Source organism: Acomys minous (assembly GCF_964271855.1).
Source record: "Acomys minous genome assembly, chromosome: 20".
Classification (NCBI taxonomy): Eukaryota; Metazoa; Chordata; class Mammalia; order Rodentia; family Muridae; genus Acomys; species Acomys minous.
The window spans coordinates 15,181,808-15,204,047 of NC_140502.1; the positions used below are offsets into that span (position 1 = coordinate 15,181,808).

General features: G+C 37.7%; 1 protein-coding gene across 1 annotated transcript in view; it reads left to right on the plus strand.

Annotated features, from left to right (window-relative positions):
- LOC311591089 (sulfotransferase 2A1-like) overlaps positions 1-22,240 on the plus strand; it is a 64,560-nt gene that overhangs the window by 16,062 nt on the left and 26,258 nt on the right. The window contains exons 5-6 of the mRNA XM_084770458.1: positions 3,389-3,560; positions 16,660-16,830. Coding sequence (XP_084626584.1) covers positions 3,389-3,560; positions 16,660-16,830 — 343 coding nt within the window. The remainder of the gene's footprint in view (positions 1-3,388; positions 3,561-16,659; positions 16,831-22,240) is intronic.

Genomic DNA, 22,240 nt, shown 5'->3' on the forward strand with positions numbered 1-22,240 from the left:
GTAATAACATAAGTGTATATGTAAAAAATAATGTAAAAATATGTAAGAAATATTTAAGAAACAACAAAATTTACTGCACGTGGTGGCAGTACATAGCAGATTCAACTTATACTTTGGTTTGTAAATATTTCTGTCCTAGGTCTGTAGTCATTATCCAGTGGGTAAGACCCATTGTTGTGTTAGTATAAGTACTGGGGTTCTACTTAAGCACCTACTTCAAAGTTTAGGAATGACTATACATGCTTGGAACCCCTGAAATATGGCAGAAACCATAAGTAGATCTCAGGAACTTAATGCTCATGTAGCCCAACCAAACAGAAAGAGTTTTAGGTTCATGAAGAACCTACCTAAAGATAGTAAGGCAAAGAGTAGTTCAGGAAAACACTCAATGACAGTACCATGCATTTTTGCTTATGGGCACATTCACATGCACACTAACGTGCATGGACCACGCACATACACATTCATATTCACACACACACACACACACACACACACACATCCATCTGAAGAAACAGGATACTTCCCATGAGCTAGTGTGAGAAAGTAGTTGGCATCACTCATGGCCATAATCCAGCCTCAGCCTCACTCAAGCAGAGATCATAGGCCTTACTGACGGCTACTCTCTGTGAGGTCTCCTGTGCTTCTGTTTTCTCAGGTTGGTGTTCTGGAGACAGGTTGTTACGGGACAGGCTAGTCTCAAATTCACTGTCCATCTGAGGATGGCCTTGACCTCTGGATTCTTCTAATTTCAACTATATCTCATTATTAATAAATGGTTTTACATTTAAAATTTACTTAGTTATTATTCAATTGTAAATTTGTATGCATTTGAACATATTAGCATGTAAAGAGACATCCTGTTAAAGGAACTCATTAGCCATTTGGGATTCTAGGTGATCTGGTGTTTTGCAAAGTCTTTACCATGATATTCTCCCAGAATTGTATCTAGCGTCTGACACACTGTCAAGAGCCATTGATTTGATGAAGTTCAGTAGGCAAGAGAGATCTCTGTAAGGGATCTGGTATTTTCAAGGTCTATACCATGGACAAACCACAGAATTGCTTCCAACCTCTCACAAACTGTCAAATTTGCACTGCTGCATCTATCTAAAATCTGGCATTACAGCCAGGTGTGGTGGCACATGCCTTTAATCCCATCACTCACCGAGACAGATACAGGTAGATCACAGAGAGTCCAAGGCCAGCTTGGTCTACAAAGTAAGTCCAAGACAGCCAACACTAAATTCAAGGCCAGCCTGGTCTACAAAGCAAGTCCAGGACAGCCAAGGTTACACACAGAAACCCTGCCTCGAAAAAGCAAAAAGAAAAAACATCCGGCATTGATGTGAATCATTACTTTCTGGGTATTGACCAGATCTGATCGAGCAAACTTCCTACAGCATCTTGTTGAGGATGTACTGTCTGTTGTTCAGATGAAATAAGCCCTGATTATGGAATTCTTGATTTGATTCAAATCGTCTTAAAAGTTAAATTGTTTTACATATTCTAAAACAATTTTAGAGATTTTATGGCTGCAATAAATACCTTGGTGGACCTCCAGATGCCTCACTAGGGATAGCCTTGTGGAATATTTTGGGCCTTAGATAAGCCTCCAATGCAAATGGCACCATGAATCCTGGTATTCACCATAAATATTCACAAGTTGGTTTAAACTTCCCATGAACCCAAGGTATAATGAGGCTACCCAGAAAAGTCTAAATTAAGCACAAACCTTAATGTCTAAATACACAACAGTTCTGTTATAATTCCTTATACCTTGTCACTTTGTGGAATTATATGTTGTCATTTTAAATTTACTCTGTTTCTTAGAATGACAGATAAAATTATTGTCCTGTACTCATTATGAACAAAGAGATAGCTGGATAATGTGAAGTTAGCTCTGTCCTAATTGATAAGTCATATATTCTTGTAAGTTTTAGACCCTGTTAACCTGTAGGCCTTGTTAACCTTTGCCACTCTGAACTCACTATGAACTTATGTAATGCATACATAGATAAGAAATATTTAGCTTTAAAATATGTAACATGTTCTATTTTAGAATTTATCTGTTTTTATGATTAACTGTCCTTTTTTGACTATGAGGTAATTCCCTTTCCTCAGAAGTATAAGTACGGTGACAAACAATAAATGGATGTTGAAATTGGGAAGCTTAACTTCAGCTGTAGTTAAGTTGCCTAATTTTATCCACTTTTCTCTGGAGTGTGTGTGTGTGTGTATGTGTGTGTGTGTGTGTGTGTGTGTGTGTGAGAGAGAGAGAGAGAGAGAGAGAGAGAGAGAGAGAGAGAGAGAGGGAGGGAGGGAGGGAGGGAGGAGGTTTATTTTCTACATCTCTCTCTCTTATTTCTTATTTCTCTATAGATTTGTAAAAAAGTTTGCAGACTCAGGGCTTTCCCATCAACCTCCTAGGGCTAGCAGGTCTAAGTTTACATTAACTTACTGGAGATCTCCACAAAGAGGCCTATCTACAAGCCTCCTTTTATGACCCCCTTGCAGTTTCTACCTAGAAGCCATTTTACAGCCCCAGCTACAGGAAAATTGTGGTCTGTTTAAGTTCTCCTCCAGTTGCCTCGGAAGAAACCCTGAGCTCCCGCTCCTCTTCCTTCTTTCAATCCTGATCAGTTTTCCTGAGCCATAAGCTCTGGCTATCCAATAGATGAAGTGGTGAACTGGAAGGTAATCTGCATCTATCTCCAGAGCCACAGCTGGGCATTAACATTAGCACTCCTGGATAGAGATTTATTTTTGAGAGAATGAAAGACACACACATACACACTACACACACACACACGCACACAGACAGAGAGAGAGAGGGGGGGGAGGGAGAGAGAGAGAGAGTATATTCATAAGTTTGTCCCTTGTGTCAATACTTCCAGAGGAAAAAAAAGAGTATTGATTCTTCAGAATTGATGTTATAAGCACCTGTATGCTATCTGACATGTGTTGTGGGTACAAATCCAATCATCCATAAGAGCTGTATGTTCTAAGACATATGTTGCCCATTTGTTCTTTAAAAAGTTATTAGTATTTTGTGTGTGTTTGTCCATGTGTGCGTGTGTGTCAAGTGTATATGTATATTTCTCTGAGTGTACATATGTATTTGGATGTGGATATAATGTGTGTTTATGCATGTGTGTTAATTTGTGTGTTTTCATGTGATTGTGTGATATAATATTTATGTATTAAACAGTGTATGTTCATGGTGCACATTCAGAAGTGCTTCCTCCTTTTTGCACCTTTTCATCCCTTCCTTGCTTACTTCCTTGTGTTGTTCCTCTTTCTCGATACCCTTTGATTTCCTTCCTCCTGACTTCCTGTCTCTGCTGTCATTCAGGTTGACGTCCTCACTGGTATTTTTTTCCTTTAGGACGCTAGGAGCGCCATCAAGAGGATCTGTGAGTTTCTGGGAAAGACATTGGAACCAAGGGAACTGGATCTGGTGGTAAAGAACAGCTCCTTCCAAGTCATGAAAGAAAATAAGCAGTCTGAGAACAGCACTGTACATCATGAGATAATCAAACATTTCATAATGAGAAAAGGTAGAGAAATGCTGTAGTTCTGATATGCCTCTGGATGCACGAGACCTTTCTTTTTATTGGGAAAAGATGCCAAGACTTAATATGTGTGTATGTGTCAGCTTATTTTATGTATTTTTTCTATTCCTGTTTGTGCAACTGGTGTATGTATTCATGCCTGTGTATGTGTGGAGAGATGAATTTAGTGTTTGGTGCATGTTCTCTCTCATATGGGAATCTATGATTTTTCTGCTTACGTATTTGTACATGTAGTAGTGTGAGTGGGCATATATCACAAAACTAGAAATAAAACCAAAAGGAAAGAAAGGGGACCTAAAATGCTTACAATTTTATCTGTTGAGGCAAGATCTTTAGCTGAACCCACAGGTGGTGATTCCAGTTACTTTGTCTAGCCATCTTGTATGGGGAATCCTCAGTCTCATTTCCCAAAAGATGAGATTACAGGGTATTGCCATGTCTGCTCTGCTTTTAAATGATATATGTGGGGTTTTGCTCCAGTTCTTTTGCTTGATGTCTCATACACTGAGACATCAATTTCCCATCCTTAAACTTTTGTCACTTGAAAAATGTAAATACAAAGTGCAACATTCCATCAAGGTATGGCAAACCATAACTTATTTCCATTGCTGCTACTCCTCTCTTCTTTCCCAACTTATATTCTTCCAAAGGCAAGACACTCATTTCAGCTTTCATGTCTTTTGGGTCCAACTTTCTCCTAATCTCCCTTTTCTTCTTTCATGGTTTCATTTCTAGTTTTATGATTTATACACATTCTCATTCCTACAGGAATAGATACATAACCAACAAAACCCAGCTCCCTATATAAGAGAGAACATGCAGCATTTGCCTTTCCGAGTGTTACTGCCATACATAATATAATTGTTTCCAGATAGGTTTAGTTTTCTTCAAGTTTTATATTTTTCTTTGTGGCTCAATACATCACAACCCAATGTTATCACATTTTCAATCTCTGTTCATCTGTTGATGACATCTAGGATTGTCACATTTCCTTGAAACTTTGACTAGTATGACAATAAACATTGATGTAATGTATTTCTGTTTCTGTATAAAGAATTATTTGCACATATTCCCAAGAAATGTGCATCTAGGTCATATTGTAGGTCTATTCTGAATTTCTTTGGATGTATCCATAATGACATTCATATTGGCTGCACATTACATAACAGGGAGAATAAGGGTTCCCCTTACTGCATTTTTACCAGATTTTTCCGCCCTTCATCATGAACATTCTGCCTGGTACAAGATACTCTCTCCAAGTAGATTAAATTTGCATGTTCATGATGGCTAAAGATGTTAAGCATTTCAAAAAATTGTTGGTCATTTGAATTTTGAGAATTGAAAGTTCAGTTCAACTGCTAATCATATATTGACAAATACTCTGGTTTTGTAGATATATATCAACACTAATTACTGCCACCCAGAGAGATCCCTACGTGGCTTTGTCTGGGAATATTTTAAAAGAATTGATGTACGTTTCAGGCATTTGAAGGATGTCCGTTGAGTGTGGGAGATAAAAATCAAAATCAGGCTGGAAATTTGGATATCAGTGTTAACATATGTATGAAATAGCCTAGAGCATGCTCCAGAGCATAAACACATAAAACTAGAAAAATGGTAGAAAAGAATAACTTTGAGATTCTTTAAGACATCTTCAATGTCCAAATGGAGGCAGAAGAATCGGGAACTAAGGTTATCCTTGGGAACACAACCAATTTGAAGCCATTTTCAGCATATGAGACACTGTCCTAAAACAAACAGAGAAAAACAATAAAATAACAATCAACGAGAGAAAAGCTAAAACACAGACACACACATGCAAAAGAGAGGCAGCGGGGGGGTGGGGAAGAAATAGAAAAATCATTGTATAAATAAAGGTCATGCTATTAAATGCACATCTCCTGTTCTCAAGGAACTCACTTTGTGGTTGAGATGTAGCTCACCTGTCAAAGTGCTTTTCTATAATGGATGGATCCCTGGTTTTTATCCTAAACACTGCATAAATGAAGCAAGGGAGAGCCTGCATCTAATCTCAGCACTAAGCAGGTGAAGATTTTAAGATGAGGAGTTTAAGGATATCCTTAGCAACATAGCAACTTTTAAATCACCATGGACTAAATGAGATCCTATCTTCAAAAAACTTTACAAAAGGGACAAGGAGTTTGCTCATTAGTGAAAAATGTTGTCTATCTGGCTTGATGAAGTGGAACCCAATTCATAGAAGGAGAACTGACTCCTGAAAATTGTGCTCTGTTCTATCCGTGAGGTTGCTGTGCCACCTGGCCACTTACATACATACACAGAAGCACACACGTGCAAATCAAAATGAATTGTAATATTGGCACAATAACAAAACAAAGCTACCCCCTTCACCCAATGAATCCACTTGTGCATTTAATTTATTCTTTATGTATGGGAGGTTTACTTTCAGACATATTTGTGTACTACATATGTGCAGTATCCATATAGGCAAGGAAGGCATTGGGCTCTCTGTGATTAGAGTTATACGAACTTGTAAGCCTTAATGGCAGTTTTTGAGTGTGAAGACAGGACTTATGAAATCTAATACTATTTAATTTCTTAAACTTTGATCTATCCCACTGGGACAAGAATCCACTTTTGAAATAACAATTCCTAGATACAGTTAAGTACCTGAGATGATAAGCCATTGCAGAAACACACTAGACGCTTACAAATGACAGACCTGATGCCACTCAGTTGACCAGAAAACAAAATATTAAAGATTATTCCCCCACCTTCAAGGTAGCTTTGCCCAGTGAGGTCCTTTGTGTCTCAGGACCATGATGCTTTGTCATCTGTATGGAATCATTTATCCTGGTCTATAACACCACTCTCCTTGGGAGAAGCTACTCCTATCATTTCACACCCAGTTAATATGTAGGACTGAGAGCTGAGGCTGTAGAGGGTTAAGAATTCAGGACTTCTGAGATGGAATTCACAGGGACTTTCTGAGAAGCCATTCACTCACACAGTACAGCATGTTATAGTGAAATGGGTTAGAGGATGGAGACAGAAAACGCAGGGGAAAGAACAACATACCTTGGCATGTGCTCTACAAGGTAGATCTATGGGAACCAGCTTAAACCACTGACAGATGGCTTTGGCGTGTTTCTATTATGTAGTCACTTTTGATATCTCTTACCTCACATATAAGCCCTTTGTATTATCTTGTGTTTCTTACGTTTCCATGGATCTGAAATATACGACTTCTCAGATAACACTGAGAGGAAGCATGAAAATTGCCTTAGCACTAATGAGCTTTATTTAAAACTTAGTGTCACTCTAGATTTCTTTATCAGAACACCAGAGGAAAGCTACCTATAGAAGGAGGAATTATTTTAATTTTTAAGAATATCTATATATGGGTTCATTATGATTTCTACTTTTCAATTTATATGTATGAGGGTTTTCTCTTTTTGTAAATCTGCTTATCCTGTGCATACGGTGCCCATGAAAGCTAGCAGAGGGTTCGAAATACTCTGGAACTGGAATTGGAGATGGTTGGGACTGCGATTCTTATGCTCTAAATAGAATCCTGATAACCCAGAAGAACATTTAATGCTATTAACTCTTTAACAATTCTTCAAACTACTAATTTTAAAATTGCCTATTTTTATATATGTATATATATGTGTAAAAATGGGCATGCTACTTGCATGCAGGTACCTAAAATGCCAGAAGAGACATTAGATTTCCTGGAGCTATCAGTATAGAAAATTGCAAGTTCCCCGCCTGCATGCTTCAAACTAAACTAAATTCCTCTGCAAGATATATGACTGCTTTATCTCTTCAGTCACCTCCCCAATCCATTCTTTTATTGTTTTTGCAACTCTCTTACAAAATGGTTTTTCTCTCAGGATATCTGAATCATAACTTCTCACAGTTTCAAAAGTTTAAATAGTAGTTTCAAATAACCTTCATTGTGACTCTATTTGGAGACAGTATGTATGTGCATTTGGATAGTATATTTATATTATTTTGAGATTTAATTCAGTGTTTATGTATACTCAGAAGATAAACTACCAATGACCTATGCTCTATGCCCCTCACTGGGTGATTATAGGCAGGGAACTACACTAAGCCTCCCTGAATGAAATACTGAACGCTGAGATCACAGACAGTGCAGCATTGCTGACCTATGACCCCACTTCTTAGAGACAGTACCTTTAAAAAGACAATGAAGTTAAAATGAGAAGATTTGGGGATTAGGAGAAAGTGTACATTGAACAAGTGTTTTTTAAAAGAGGATGTTTTCATAAGGGAACAACCAAAATGAAGGAGACAGCCATGTACAGGCCAAGTGGAAAAGCATGAACCAGATTTGTCATTAAATCTCTAAAAAAAAAACAAAACGCAAAAAAAACAGCAGATCTCATATTTCTAGTTGATTTAATTTTGTAGAACAAACACATACCTTTATTTCACAAAAACTATTGCACATTTTTTTCTGTGAAAGAACATTTGAATTTTGGAAGAATTTTAAAGATAAGAAAATACAAACGTTTATGTCTGTGGGATTTATACAATTTTCAGTTTGATACATTGGGAACTTTAGGCAGCTATGTAGAAATATTTACATAAATAAATTAGGAGGTCATCTGGACTTCACCTATCACCAGATCTGCTTCAATATTCTTCTCTATGTTTTCCAGGCATCGTTGGGGACTGGAAGGATCACTTCACAGTAGCCCAGGCTGAAGAATTCGATAAAGCATTTCAGGAGAAGATGGCAGATTTTCCTAAAGAGCTGTTTCCATGGGAATAGTATAAAGTATATGAATCTTACAGGGATACTTGATATGTCCTTGAACATGTCTATGGCTTAGTGCCATGGCATAAACCCTATTTTAAATCAAATTACTTTAATCAACAAATATTGGGGTGGGGGGAGAAATGGCTCACAGGGTTAAAACACTTGTCTCCAAGCATGAGGATGTGAGTTTAATTCTGACACTAAGATGATAGTAGGCAACCAAAACGCAAAAGTTTTCCTCTGACACATACAACATGATGGTGCCACCTACAAAATAAGTAAATTAATGTAATTTAAAATCTTATTAATATTTCAAAAACAGAATAGTGAAGCTCATACAATTATGATTCCTGTTTCAAATTTTTAGTCAATAAATAAATATAGAAATAATGAAGATGGTTTTTCATTTTCTCACATATGTCTCCACATTTTTATTACATTCTTTTCTCCCATAAGTAAGTCTACAGGTACTTTTGCCCTCTTGCTGTGTGGTATTGGATGTCACTGTTCATGATGACCTAGGAAATGTAGTGAAAGTAGCACTCTTCTTTTTGGAGAGGACTGAAATGACCATTTGGGATGATCTTGTATTCCTAGTAAAGGATAATTTGTACTCCACCTTGTGAAAAGTGTTCAAGCATAGAGTTGAACTGATGCATACATGCACACTAGTCAGTTGTAAGATACTTAATTTGACATATTTGAATATAGTCCACAATGGTGGAAGTGTCTCGGAAAGGGAAGGAGATTTGACCTTGTTGCAAGAGAAGTCATTGGGTGTAGGCTTTAAGTTTCAAAAGTTTGGTATTACTAAGTACTTTTCCTCCCATCCTGATTTTGGGATAAAAAGATGTGTTCCTGGAAATGGCCCTACTCTCTCCCATCACGAATTCTAGCATTCTGAAACAAGAACCCGGTGGCCAATGTCTCCAGAGGGAATAGGAGACCCACAGCTGGTACTCCAAAAGTGACTCCAGAAGGACAGGGGTTTGTGAGTACCACCCCTCCCTTGCCCTGCCCCTGCCACTACCAACAAGCTATAAAAATCCTAGAAAACAGAAGTTTCCCCATAGAACAAGATAAAGTCCAACTCATTCCTATATGACATTTGTAGGAATCAAAATTATCCTAACTTCACTACAACCAGATAAACCTGTCATTGACTTCCCTTACCCATTAACCCTAAATAGTCTTCAACATTTCTTGGGCAACATTAATTGGCTAAGACACTGGCTTACTATACCTACTAGTCAATTAATGCCTTTATTTTACTTACTTAAATGTGACAAAAGCCCACTTCCCCTTGTTCCTTGACACAAGTAGCCAGGGAAGCCCTTTTTTAAATTAACTATCAAAAATACCTCCCTGGCTTGCTATTTAATCCACAGCACTGAGTCAAAATTCTTATACTCAGTTCTTCCAGCAAAATAGTTGCATTTTCTATCAAACTGAGAGAGTTCTGGAACAGCTACATACACCAATAGGGGGAGCTGTTGGCTACTAACTGAAACCAATGCTTTATCCACTATGATAAAGACCTGAAGAGGTCATACTTTATAAATTATATGCAAAGAATCTGACAGAATTACTTACCCTTCCCCTCCCAGATACCCAGCGACTCGTGAGAAGCCACACCTCTTTTGTTAGTAGCCTTATTTGCGTCTCAGAAAAAGCAGACAACAATTAACCCAAGGATAAACTCTTGATATCTGTGCCACTGCTGGGGTTGCTACCCTACTCTCCACTTCTCCCGCTCCCCCATCATTCATGCACCTTTGACTTTCACAGATTCAGGGGCAGCAGAGAGCCACATATTCAATGTACCAAGGGAACAATAACCCTGTCTCCCATCTCTTCTTTTTCCCAGATAAACCTCCCCATTTAAAACCTATGTGCCATTCTTCTTCTTTTAAAATACCACAGCATTAATGTAATTAACCTGCTCCTGTGGTTAGCTCAGTCCTAGGTTAGACTTGATGGCGACTCTCGTTGTCCTCTACTGATAAAAATCTCAAATATACTCCAGGACAGAACAAGTCTCATCTTCGTTAGCCATATATGGTCATACTCACCCATTCCTGAACCGATTTTTCATAGCAATGCAGTAGGTAGTAAAATCACTGCCACTGCCACTTTCGCCATGTCACAGCTCAATGCAGCATATTTCATCAATTGATCCACATCATCCTAAAAAAGGTAGAACTCAAATTTCTCGATACCCAAATAAAATGTCTTAAACACCTTCTTAATACTTGTTCCTCTTCTACCTCTTTAATTCATACTACTAGCATATAATAACTGGGCACTAACCACAGATGTCATGAAGCCAATGCCATCTAGAAGACTGATGTCACCCATGTCCAATTATTAGGTAAATAAAAATTTGTCACCATGGACACTTATTCCTATTTCACCTGAGGAAAAAAAATACAAACTAAAGACAATTTAAAAAATTATTAATCATACTCCATATACCTTGCTGTTATGGGAGTACTTCTCCAAATCAAAACTGATAATATACCAGCATTTAAGAGCCATCATTTCAAAATCATTGGTGAAACATGGAGAATAAACCACCACACTAGAATATCACACACAGCCATCATTGAAATAACACAAAAAAACACTCACAAAAAACAGTTGATCAAGCAAGCACAAGCTCCCTACTACCAAAATCCAGTTAAGTCTAGTACTATTTAAGATAAATATGCTAAATGTCTATGCTGCCCAGGATGAGCCTCCTGTTGTGTATCACTGTAGTCAGCCACTAGACACACAACCCATGTTGGTCAGATGGAAGGTCACACGCAACAGGTCATGGGAGAGGCCTGAGGCCCCTGATAATAGTTGGACAACTCTCTGATCATGGTGGAAGATGGAGGTCTCCTTTCTCCCAGAGAGCTTCCTTCTTTCTGCCTGCCCTTAGATGGATGATGTCCCTGAGCTAGATGCCTGACTTATCATAAAAGTAGCATCTAACAGAAGTTCCTGCAGAATGCTCTCCCCCAGGGGACCATATGTTAATTAGGCTGTGTGCTGCTGCAAGAGCAATAGGACCATGTTGTTTAGTGCAAAAGATGTTCACTGTGAGCATCTGTCAGAGTACCTCCTGGCTGCTTCCCTTTTCTTACATAGTCCCTTTACCTCAGGAATAAAGTTGATTTTCCTCCTTGTACCTCCTCCAAGAAGTCCATCTGTCCATCATGACTACAGCCCTCTGTGTCCTGTCTCTGTTTCTGGTCTTTTTGTACACAGGAGTTGGTGGTCAACAGCCACTGACTAAAGAAGAGACCCATATGCAGGTCTGTCGTGTGTATATGCACATGTGTGAGCAGTGTATGGCAGGGACAAGAAGAAGAAATCAAATTCTCTGGAAATTCGGGAACAACAAGGGTTCTGGGAGTAAAATCCAGATCCTCTAGAAGAATAAAACCTCTGAGCCACTTTTTTAAGTAAGATAAATATAGATAATTTCACATTTGTGTTGTGTGATGATAACTAGTATAGGTCTTGCAAATAAAGTGTGTGGTATACAAAGTCACAACCCTGCTCCAACATTATACAATTTGGGTGACTGTTCAGGCCGTAAACTGTCTTTGTCATGTTTTTCATATTGGAAACTGCTAACCACCACTTCTGGTTTATTTGGGGAATGACTTTTTATTTCTTCTCAAATCTCTGATGGGGTTGAAGACCAGGTTGTTTAGGTAGATGTTTTAAGTTGATAGAAATAAAATTTGATAGATATTGATTTACATTCAGAATTTTAGACTCACCAAGATAGGAAAGATGTTTTCTTCAAGGTTGTCAAATTCAAGAAGTCTAAACATTATGAATGTAACATTTTCATATTTCCTAATAGTTTCATCTTGTTGTATGTAGTTTATAATATTTAAGTGTAATAATACAAATGTACATATAAAAATGAAAAATAATAAAAAAAATTAAAAGAAAAGACTATTATCAGATAATTTTTGCTACAATGAACAGATCAAAGTAAGAGAGGAAAAAATTGCATCAAACAGCGCTAAATACACAGAATTGATTTTGAGTCCAGTTTGGGCAGGCTGGGAATTAATTATTGTTACTCACTAAATAAAAAACATGTACCCATATCAAATTAGATGAGCACCACATTTTAAGGATACTATCTTTTTTCCATTGTATGGTTTTGGCTTATTTATCAAGATTCTATTGTCCATAGGTGTTTGGGTTAATATCTGGGCCTTCAATTCAATTTCCTTGTTCCACCTGTCTGTTTCTATGCCAGTACAATGAAGTTTTCCTTACTGTTGCCCTAAAGTACAGCTTAACATCAGCGATGGAGACACTTCCACATCTTTTATTGGTTAGGATTTTCTTAGATATGTGAAATTTGTTACTTCTTGATATGAAGTCGATAGTTGTTTTTCAAATTCTGTAAAGAATTGTGAGGGCATTTTGATGGGAAATGCCTGGGATGAAACCTACTTGGTCATAGTGAATGATATTTTGCTGTGTTCTCAGATTTGGTTTTTGAGTATTTTATTGAATATTTTTAAATCAATGGTCATAACGAAAATTGGTCTACAATTATCTTCCTCTGTTGGATCTTTGTGTGGTTTAGGTATCAAGGTAACTGTGGCCACATAGAATGAATCTGGTAATGTTCCTTCTGTTTCTATTTTGTGAAGAGTTTGGAGAGAATTGTTTTTAGGTTTTTCTTTGAAGGTTTCATAGAATTCTATGCTTTATCCATGTGATCCTGGGATTTTTTTTTTTTTTTTGGTGGAGAGACTATTGATGACTGCTTCTATTTCCTTAGAAAATACAGGACTATTTAATTTGTATACCTGATTTTGGTTCAACTTTTTAAAATAAGATCTATAAAGAAAAGTACGCATTACATTTAGATTTTCATATTTTGTGGCATATAGGATTTTTAAGTAAGACCTAATGATTCTATGTATTTCCTTATGTCTATAGTTATTTCTTCCTTTTCCTTTCTTTTTTTCTTTGATTTTGATACTCTCCTTTTGTCTTTTGGTTAGTTTGGCTAAGGGTTTGTCTATCTGATTGATTTGCTCAAAGAACCAATTCCTCATTTCATTGATCCTTTAAATTGATTTCTGGATATTTACATGTATAAAAAAGCAAATAGAACCATATTTATCACCCTACACAAAACTAAAGTCCAAATGGACTAAAGACCTCAATATAAAACTAGATGCACTAAATCTGTCCGAAAACAATTGGGGAAAGGTGCTGAATTCACTGCCATAGGAAACAACTTCCTGGGCAGATCACCAAAAGCTCAGCCTACAGATTTGGAAAATATCTTAACCAACACTACAACTGGCACAGGGCAAATATCCAAAGCCAAGAAATTAAACACCACCAACCCAAATAATTGAATTAAAAAATGGGGTACATTGGGATGGAGAGATAGTCCAGAGGTTAAGAGCATTGTCTACTCTTCCAAAGGTCTTGAATTCAATTCCCAGCAACCATCACAGCCATCTATAATGAGATCTGGTGTCTTCTTCTGGTGTGGAGGCAGAACGCTGTATACAAAATAAATCTTTTAAAAAATGGAGTACAGAATGAAACAGGGAAAATTAACAAAGGGATATTAAATGGCCACGAAACACTTAAAGCGATGCTCAAATTTCCTAGTCATCAGGGAAATGTAAATCAAAACTACTCTGAGAGTCTACCTTGCATCAATCAGAATGGTAAGATAAAAACTCAAGTGATAACACATTCTGGTGAGGATATGGTGGGAGTAAAAACTTGTACAACGACTTTGAAAATCAATCTTGTGCTTTCTCAGAAAACTTGGAATAGGGCTGCCCCAAGATCCAGCTCTATCACTCCTGGTCATATGCCTGAAAGCTGCTCCACCATGCAACAAGGACATTTTTTCAGCTATGTTCATAGCCGCTTTATTTATAACAGCCTAAACCTGGAAACACCCTAGATGTCACTCAACCAAAGAGTGAATAAATAAATTGTGAACCATATACACAATGGAACATTACCTGGATATGAAAAACAGCCTATTTTGCAATTTTGGAAATTATGAAACTTTCAGGCAAATGGATGGAGATGGAAAAGACCATCCTGAGAGAGGCAACCAAGAACCAGAAAGCAAGGCATGCTATGTACACATGTATAAGTGCATATCAGCCATGTAATATAGGATAAGCACACTACAGTAAACATGTCTAAAGATTCTCTCTCTCTCTCTCTCTCTCTCTCTCTCTCTCTCTCTCTCTCTCTCTCTCTCTCTCTCTCTCTCTCCCTGCTCTCATATTTTCCAACTGGTAAACACCAAACCTCTGCAGGAGGCAGTTCTCTATTGATAATGATCGTGTTCCATCTCACAAGGATGTTATCAGCTGTGAACGAACTGGAACAGACCTCGTGTCCCATACTTGGAATTTAAAAAGAATGTTAACATAAAATAAATGAGTTTTTAAAGGAACTAAAACTTCAATAACAGCTAAACCTTGGTAGCTGCTAGGCTCCTATCTGCAAGCATAGCACAGTATCCATAATAGCATCAGGGATTTGACTCTCTTCCATCAGGGTGCAGACCTAAATCAGCATAGTCTCCTGGGAAGATATGAGGGTGACCTTAGCTGAGACACTTTGTAGCAAGGTCCATGGAGATTGAGGAGGACACCCTGTAACTAGATAAGACTCCTAGAGGAGAGGGGAAGACATCAAACCACTCACAAAAACTTCTACCTAAAATTTCACCTGCCCACAAGACCTGAAGGAGTAAAGATAGAGCAGTAATTGAGTGATTGTCCAACCAATATGTTGCCCAGCCCAAGGATGTTCCCTGTCTTAAGACAAGTATTTCTATTGCTTCCCAGAATACAGAAGCCTGCCCAGGATCAAAATCAAATCTCTCCCAATAACACATGTGACTAGATTTCAATACTGTTGCTGTGATACATGGAATACATTTTCTTCCTGTTCCTATTCTGGAGGAAAAATGCATTTTCAACTCTTCAGAGGGGAAATCACTTACTCCCTCTTCAATAAGTCTCCCAACGTGCAATGCGCTGAATGTCACTCTGCCTTGATCATTCTTCTTCGGTTCTGTCTGTGAATACATGAACCCTCTGAACAAGACCACTCCATAGTTAGAATAAAAAGGTTTATGAAAGGCAAGCTGCCATTCTATGTCATAAGTATAGAGAACAGCATCCCATCATTTAAGGGACAATAGACTTTACAGAATTTCTGAGGCTCAACGGTACATATATCCCTCTGGGTACATTTTTTTCCTTCTTTCTTAGAATGGGGACCGTGGGCTATGTCTGCCAGAACAAGCTGCTGATATTTAATGGAATTGTCTCAAGCATCTGTGCTGGCTTCATGACTCTTACCAAGCAGTGGATGTTGCTTTCTACATGGAGGTACAGAAGCAACAGACTGAGCCTAGCCCTGGTCACATATGACATATTATAAAAGTAATTCTTCAAAGCTACTCTTCTTAGAGAAACCAGAACCCATCTTCAGAACTATTTAATTTCTTTTATGCATCATTCTCTTCACACCTATGATTAATTATGGGATATATACATATTGAATATATATATGATATATATTGGATATATAAAATTATTTTTAAACTGTTTGCCTTTTATATTGAACTCATGTGCAACAAAGAGAAAAGATTGTGGTAGCAAATTACCTCCTTACACCTTGTAAGACATAGGGATGGACTTGGGTTGTTATGCCTGCTGACAAATATTGTCATCATTCAAGCTTGAAGACCTGCCTACCACTCCTACTTCTCACATTAGGATAGAATACAATTCTGAATGATGTTCTCTGCACTTCATCTTGAACACAAGTTGTCAAGAAGAAATCGAAGTTGTACTGAGTAGCACAAGCACTGAAACTCATGTGTACATATCACACATTTACACAGCAATAACAAATTTAATGATAACATTTAGAGTCCCTAACAACACTTCAAATGAAATAGAATATAACAAACCAAGTAATTCTCTACCATATTAGACAAATTCCAAGCTGTTTCTGCCTGGACAGAGTTGTAGCAAAACAAAGCCAACAAAAGCCCTCACACCAGACCCCTTGTACTTCTTTGTCCTTCTTACGTGTTGTGGAACTCAGATGAAAACATAAGCAGTAACCGAGTACAAAGTTTATGAGCCATACAAACAGTAGCTATTTGCTTTTGTTAACCACATGATTGTATAACGAGTGACATTCCTTAGCTGACTTTTTAGTCCTCACTACATAATAGTCTTTGGTCCTCTGTCACCAGCAACAGCAGTGGCTTGAGCTGAACACCGAACAGAAAATACTCTGAGCTTATAATTATGTCAGACGACTACACATGGATAGAAGGAATCCCTGTGCCTCCTACGTGGTTCTCACCTGACATCATAAGGGAAATCTGTGACACATTTGTGGTCAGGGATGAAGATATATACATGGTGACCTATCCCAAATCAGGTAAGTGTTAATTTTTTTTCTATCCAAAATTGCGGTTAAAGTTAAGACCTTGTACCTGCTAAGGAAGTGCTTGTCACTGAGCTGTAGTTCCTGCTCCCAAAGTAGAGGAGAGCTGGAAATGCAAAGCACCCATTTTGAGTGCCGTGTCTTTGCTCTCTCGCATTCAGTGTGTCGATGCTAACACGTTTATAACCATGCTCAATGTCTGAGTAACAGAAAAGTTAAACTAACATCATTTCCCATCAAGATACTGACAATCAAATATAACAATGATGAAGTCTCAGTTCAGTAGACCATCCAAGGAAATACACACAACACAAGGAATAGATCCAGGAACAGGAGACACTCACACTGTATTCTTGGAGATGACTGTAGAAGAGGGAAAGGATGGTCCTAGATTAAGAAACCACATGTAAACTCAAATTAAATGAAGGAACTTGAAATTGTTAAGATTATGAGTGGTGTGTTCAGGCTGAATATTGCCTGCGCATAACACAGACTTCCCTACACTATCCTGCAGTGAGAGCTATGGTCCTTTACATCATTGTTTATGATCTTGGGAGGAATATGTCTGCTTAAACTAGGAATGCTGCAACATGATGGTTGTTTCCCTAGCTTAATACATACATTCATGGATACTGAACAAACAGCTCCTGTTTGGCTAGAAACTCTGCCTGAACAATAGCTGACAAAAGTGATGAGTGCTAACTACTCTGCATGTTCATTCTTGCTTCTTTTGTTCAATCTGATATTTTCCAGAAAAATAAGTCCCATCATTGCCCCAAATGTGGGGCAAACGTTTACTAAGCAAACATTAACTAAATGTTGAAATCTGGCCAAGAGCTTGACTCTGATCAGGACAATGATTATGGAATTTCACCACTGGAATAGCCTCAAGTCACATGTTTCATGTGCTATAAGGACAAGTATATAGGCCACCACACTTTCCCAAGATGATTTGTTATTTCCCAAGAAGTATAATTCCCAGAATTATATGGAGTGACCTGGTTCCAGATTAGATGAGGTTTACAAGTTACATTTGTCATTACTTCACACACACACACACACACACACACACACACACACACACACACACACACATCCAGAACTGCATACTGCGTGAAGTGTTTGACCCTTTAATGGGCAGTTGTTGGGTTTTTAAATCTCATAACCATCTGAGTTATTATCTAGAATGCACCTGGAAATGGGTGGGCCACCAGTCATCTATTTTATCTAAGGCCCCCCTTTGTAATGTTTGATTATAATCCCAAATGGTTTTGTATAGAAATTACATTTTAAAAACGTATAATGTTTCTTTGTTTTGCCTAAGGCAAGTTATGTGTTCTATCATACTGTAGAACTATTTAAGCTAATGAATCTACTTGTTGACAAAAAAAGGGCCCATTTTTGCTATGTTAATTACCATTATAGGTAGCATTTTGTCCCTTAAGCCAGGACATTTCCTTTTGACTTAACATTTCAGCCTGTTAGGTGGGAAAATATACAATGTAGTCTATTCTGTAACTGCTTCCAGTTGATATCCGGATGTTGTTATTGGAGACTAGGAAGGTACAAAGGCTAGCCAAAGCCTGGATAATGGGGCATTTCTCAGAAGCATCTGATTAGCTGATCCAGATGAAGAGATAGAGCACAACCACATTTCCTGGGCTAGTTTATTCCAGCTTTCACCACTTCTAGAGTGGAGCAGTTGGAATTCTTTAGCCTATCTCTGGATATATTCTGTCAGAAAAGTGAAAATCTGTTGAAATGAATATAGAAGGCACGGAAGCCACAGATTCATGAACTTCCTGGAGTAGGAGCTGTGTAGTTGTCTAAGGCTCAGCTTTACTGCCAGTAGGACACAGATTGGTACAGGACAACACAGCAGCACACAGATTGATTATCTGGGGATGTACACAATATAGTCACAAGTCAGAATATATTTTTAGAAGACCAGGATAAAACCAAAGTGACAATAGCAAAATAAAATATTTAACAGTTTCTTCCTGTACAACCCAGGTGCTAGCAATCCATTAAGAGAGGGCCATTCCTAGTATTTCTTGGCTTCCCAGGTCTATGTTGGGCCTGTCCAAAGCCTCAACTTTGGATTTCAAATTCATATAAAACAGAGGATGATTTATGGTCTTTGTAATTCTGTTGAAAAAATTTGTAGGCTGCAGAACACCATTGTATGCTCCAGACAAATGATTTTGGGGGGTTTTTCATCCAAGATAGGGTACCTCATAACCTCATAACTAGAATCCAGAAACAACTGAAAGCTAGCTTTAAAAAACCCCTTACTGTTTTCCTCCCAGTGTGGCCACTCACCTTGGGAATGCACAGAACTTCAACTGTCTGTCATATTTTGAAGTGAAGAATAAACTTAAAAATTTAGTGTGGTTTGATTCCACTGTAGGTTTCCTTAGGTTAGTCCTGAGATTTTCCAGAGAAACCAACTTTGCAACTTTTGAGACAAATTTAAAGCAAGGACGTATTCCATATTAAATAGTGTTCAAGTGTTGCGTTTTGGTCAGGGCCATTCCCCCATAATTTCCCATCTGGAATGGCCTTGAGGCACCAATGCAGGGATTATAAGAACAAACTTAAAGACACAATGACTTCCCATGAGGCTTTATTTTTTCCCCAAAACAACAATAACCAGTATTCCATGGTTACCTGGCTCCTGATCAGGTCCTCCTTACACATTAATTTTGGGCATTACACTCTCTCCCTGATTCTAGGTCTACACTATCACCAAATAAAAGGTTCTAAGGGCCATGTGGAGTGTTTGTCACCTGCATACAGGAAGGCTACTGATTTTTTTAGTTGATTTTGTATCCAGCCACTTTACTGAAGGTGAATATCAGCTATAGGATTTCATTGATGGATTTTGGGGTTAGTTATGTATATTATCATTTCATATGCAAATAGTGATAGTTTGACCTCTTGTTTTTCAATTTGTATCCCCCCTTGATCTCCCTTAGTTGTCTTATTGCTCTAGCTTGGACTTCCAGTACTATATTGAAGAGATATGCAGAGAGAGAGAGGACACCCTCTTCTTGTGCCTGATTTCAGTGGAATTGATTTAAGTTTCTCTCCATTTAGTTTGATATTAGCTATAGGCTTGCTCTATATGGCCTTTTTTATGTTTAGGTATGTGCCTTATATCCCTGCTCTCTCCAAGACTTTGAACATGAATGAGTGTTGGCTTTTGTTGAATGGTTTTTGGCTTCTGAAATGATCATGTGGTTTATTTCTTTCAGTTTGTTTACATGATGAATTACACAGATGGGTTTCCCCATATCAAACCATCCCTGCATGCCTGGGATGAAGCCTACTTGGTCATGGTGAATGATAGTTTTGATGTATTCTTGAATTCAGGTTTTGAATATTTTATTGAGTATTTTCACATCAATGTTCATAAGAGTAATTGGTCTGATATTCTCTTTCTTTGTTGAGTCTTGCTGTGGTCTATGTATTAATACGACTGTGGTCTTATAGAATGAGTTTGGTAATATTCTTTCTGTTTCAGTTTTACAGAATAGCAGTAGCTCTTCTTTGAAGGTCTGGTAGAATTCTGCCCTGAATCCATCTGGTCGTGGGCTTTTTGTTGTTGTTGTTGTTGTTGGGAGACTTTTGATGACTACATCCATTTCCTAAGATGCGATAAGATTATTCAATTCATTTACCTGATATTGATTCATTTTTGGTAGTTGGTACCTATCATGAAAATTGTCCATTTCATTTAGGTTTTAAAATTTTGTGGCATATAGGATTTTGAGGTAAGACACAATGATTCTTTGGATTTCCTCAGTGTCTGTTATTATGTTTCCCTTTTCTTTTCTGATTTTTTTATTTGAATACTCTCCCTGTGCCTTTTAGTTAGTTTGGCTAAAGGTCTGTCAATCTTGTTGATTTTCTCAAATAACTAGCTCTTAGTTTCATTGATTATTTGAACTGTATTCTTAGGAACCTCAAGTATGATTTCCAAAGTGGTTGTACCCGTTTGCACTAACATCAGCAAAGGAGGAGTATTCCCCTTTCTCCACATCATCACCAGCATGTGCTGTCATTTTAGTTTTTGGTCTTAGTTATTTTGACTTGTGACATGGAATATTAGAGTAGTTTTGAGTTGCATTTGCCTAATAAGTAGGGATGTTGAGCCTTTCTTTAAGTGTTTCTAAGACATTTGATGTTTCTCTGTTGAAAATTCTCTGTTTAATTCTATAACCCATGTTAATTGGATTATTTATTTTGGTGGTGTTTAATTTCTTGAGTTATTTATTTATTTTGGATATTAGCCCTTTGTAATATGTAGAGTTTGTGAAAAAAAATTTCCCAGTTTGTAGGGTGAAATATAGTTCTGTTGACATCATCCTTCACATTACAGAAGCTTTTCGGTTTCATAAGGTCTCATTTATTAATGGTTGATCTTAAGGTCTGAGTTGTTGGTATTCTGTTCAGGAAACTGTTTCCTGTGCCAAGGAGTTCAGGACTTTTCCCGCTTTTTCTCCTAGCAGATTGGAAAACACACACAATAATGATAAGACCGGGTGTGAACACATTGAATTATATTTACCCCAAATCCAGATACCTAAACGCCAGAATAAAAACATAGTCAAAATATTCAGGAAATATGTCTTTACTAGAGTGCAGAACCTTACAACAGAGAGCTCCATAAAATGGAATAGAGCTGAAGCATAAACGACAGGTACTACAGATATGATCAAGGACATTAAAGGTGATAGCAATCTGTGAAAATACAACCAAACAGTAGAACAAGATAAACAAAACTGCTCAAGACATGAAAGTGGGCATAGAATTAATAAAGAAAACCCATTCTGAGCTAAAAGTGGATATAAAAATTAATAAATCTAACAGAAATGTCAGAGACAGTTACTCAGTGACAGGGGATGAAAGAATCACAGGCTTTGACCATGAGATACAGGAAATGGATGCCATTTAGTTATGTGCAAGTCAAATGACAGGGAAACACTTAAAGAAATGCTCAGTGTCCTTAGTTATCAGGGAAACGCAACTGAAAACGACTCTGATGTTTCATCTTACACACCTCAGAATGGCTAAAATAAAAAAAATTCAAGTGACAGCACATGTTTGCAAGGAGGTGGAGAAAGGGGAATAGCCTTCCATTGGTTTTGGGAGCAAAAACTTGTACAATCACTTTGAAAATCAATATAGCTTTTTCTCAGAAGATTGGGAATAATACTACCACAAGACCCAGCTATACCACTCATGTGCACGTACTGAAAATTGCTTCACCATACAACTTTGTTCATAATAGCTTTATTAATAGCAGCCAGAATCTGGAAACAACCTAGACATTCCTCGGCCAAAGAATGGATAAAGCAACAGTGGTAACATTTAAACAATGGAAGACACCTCATATACT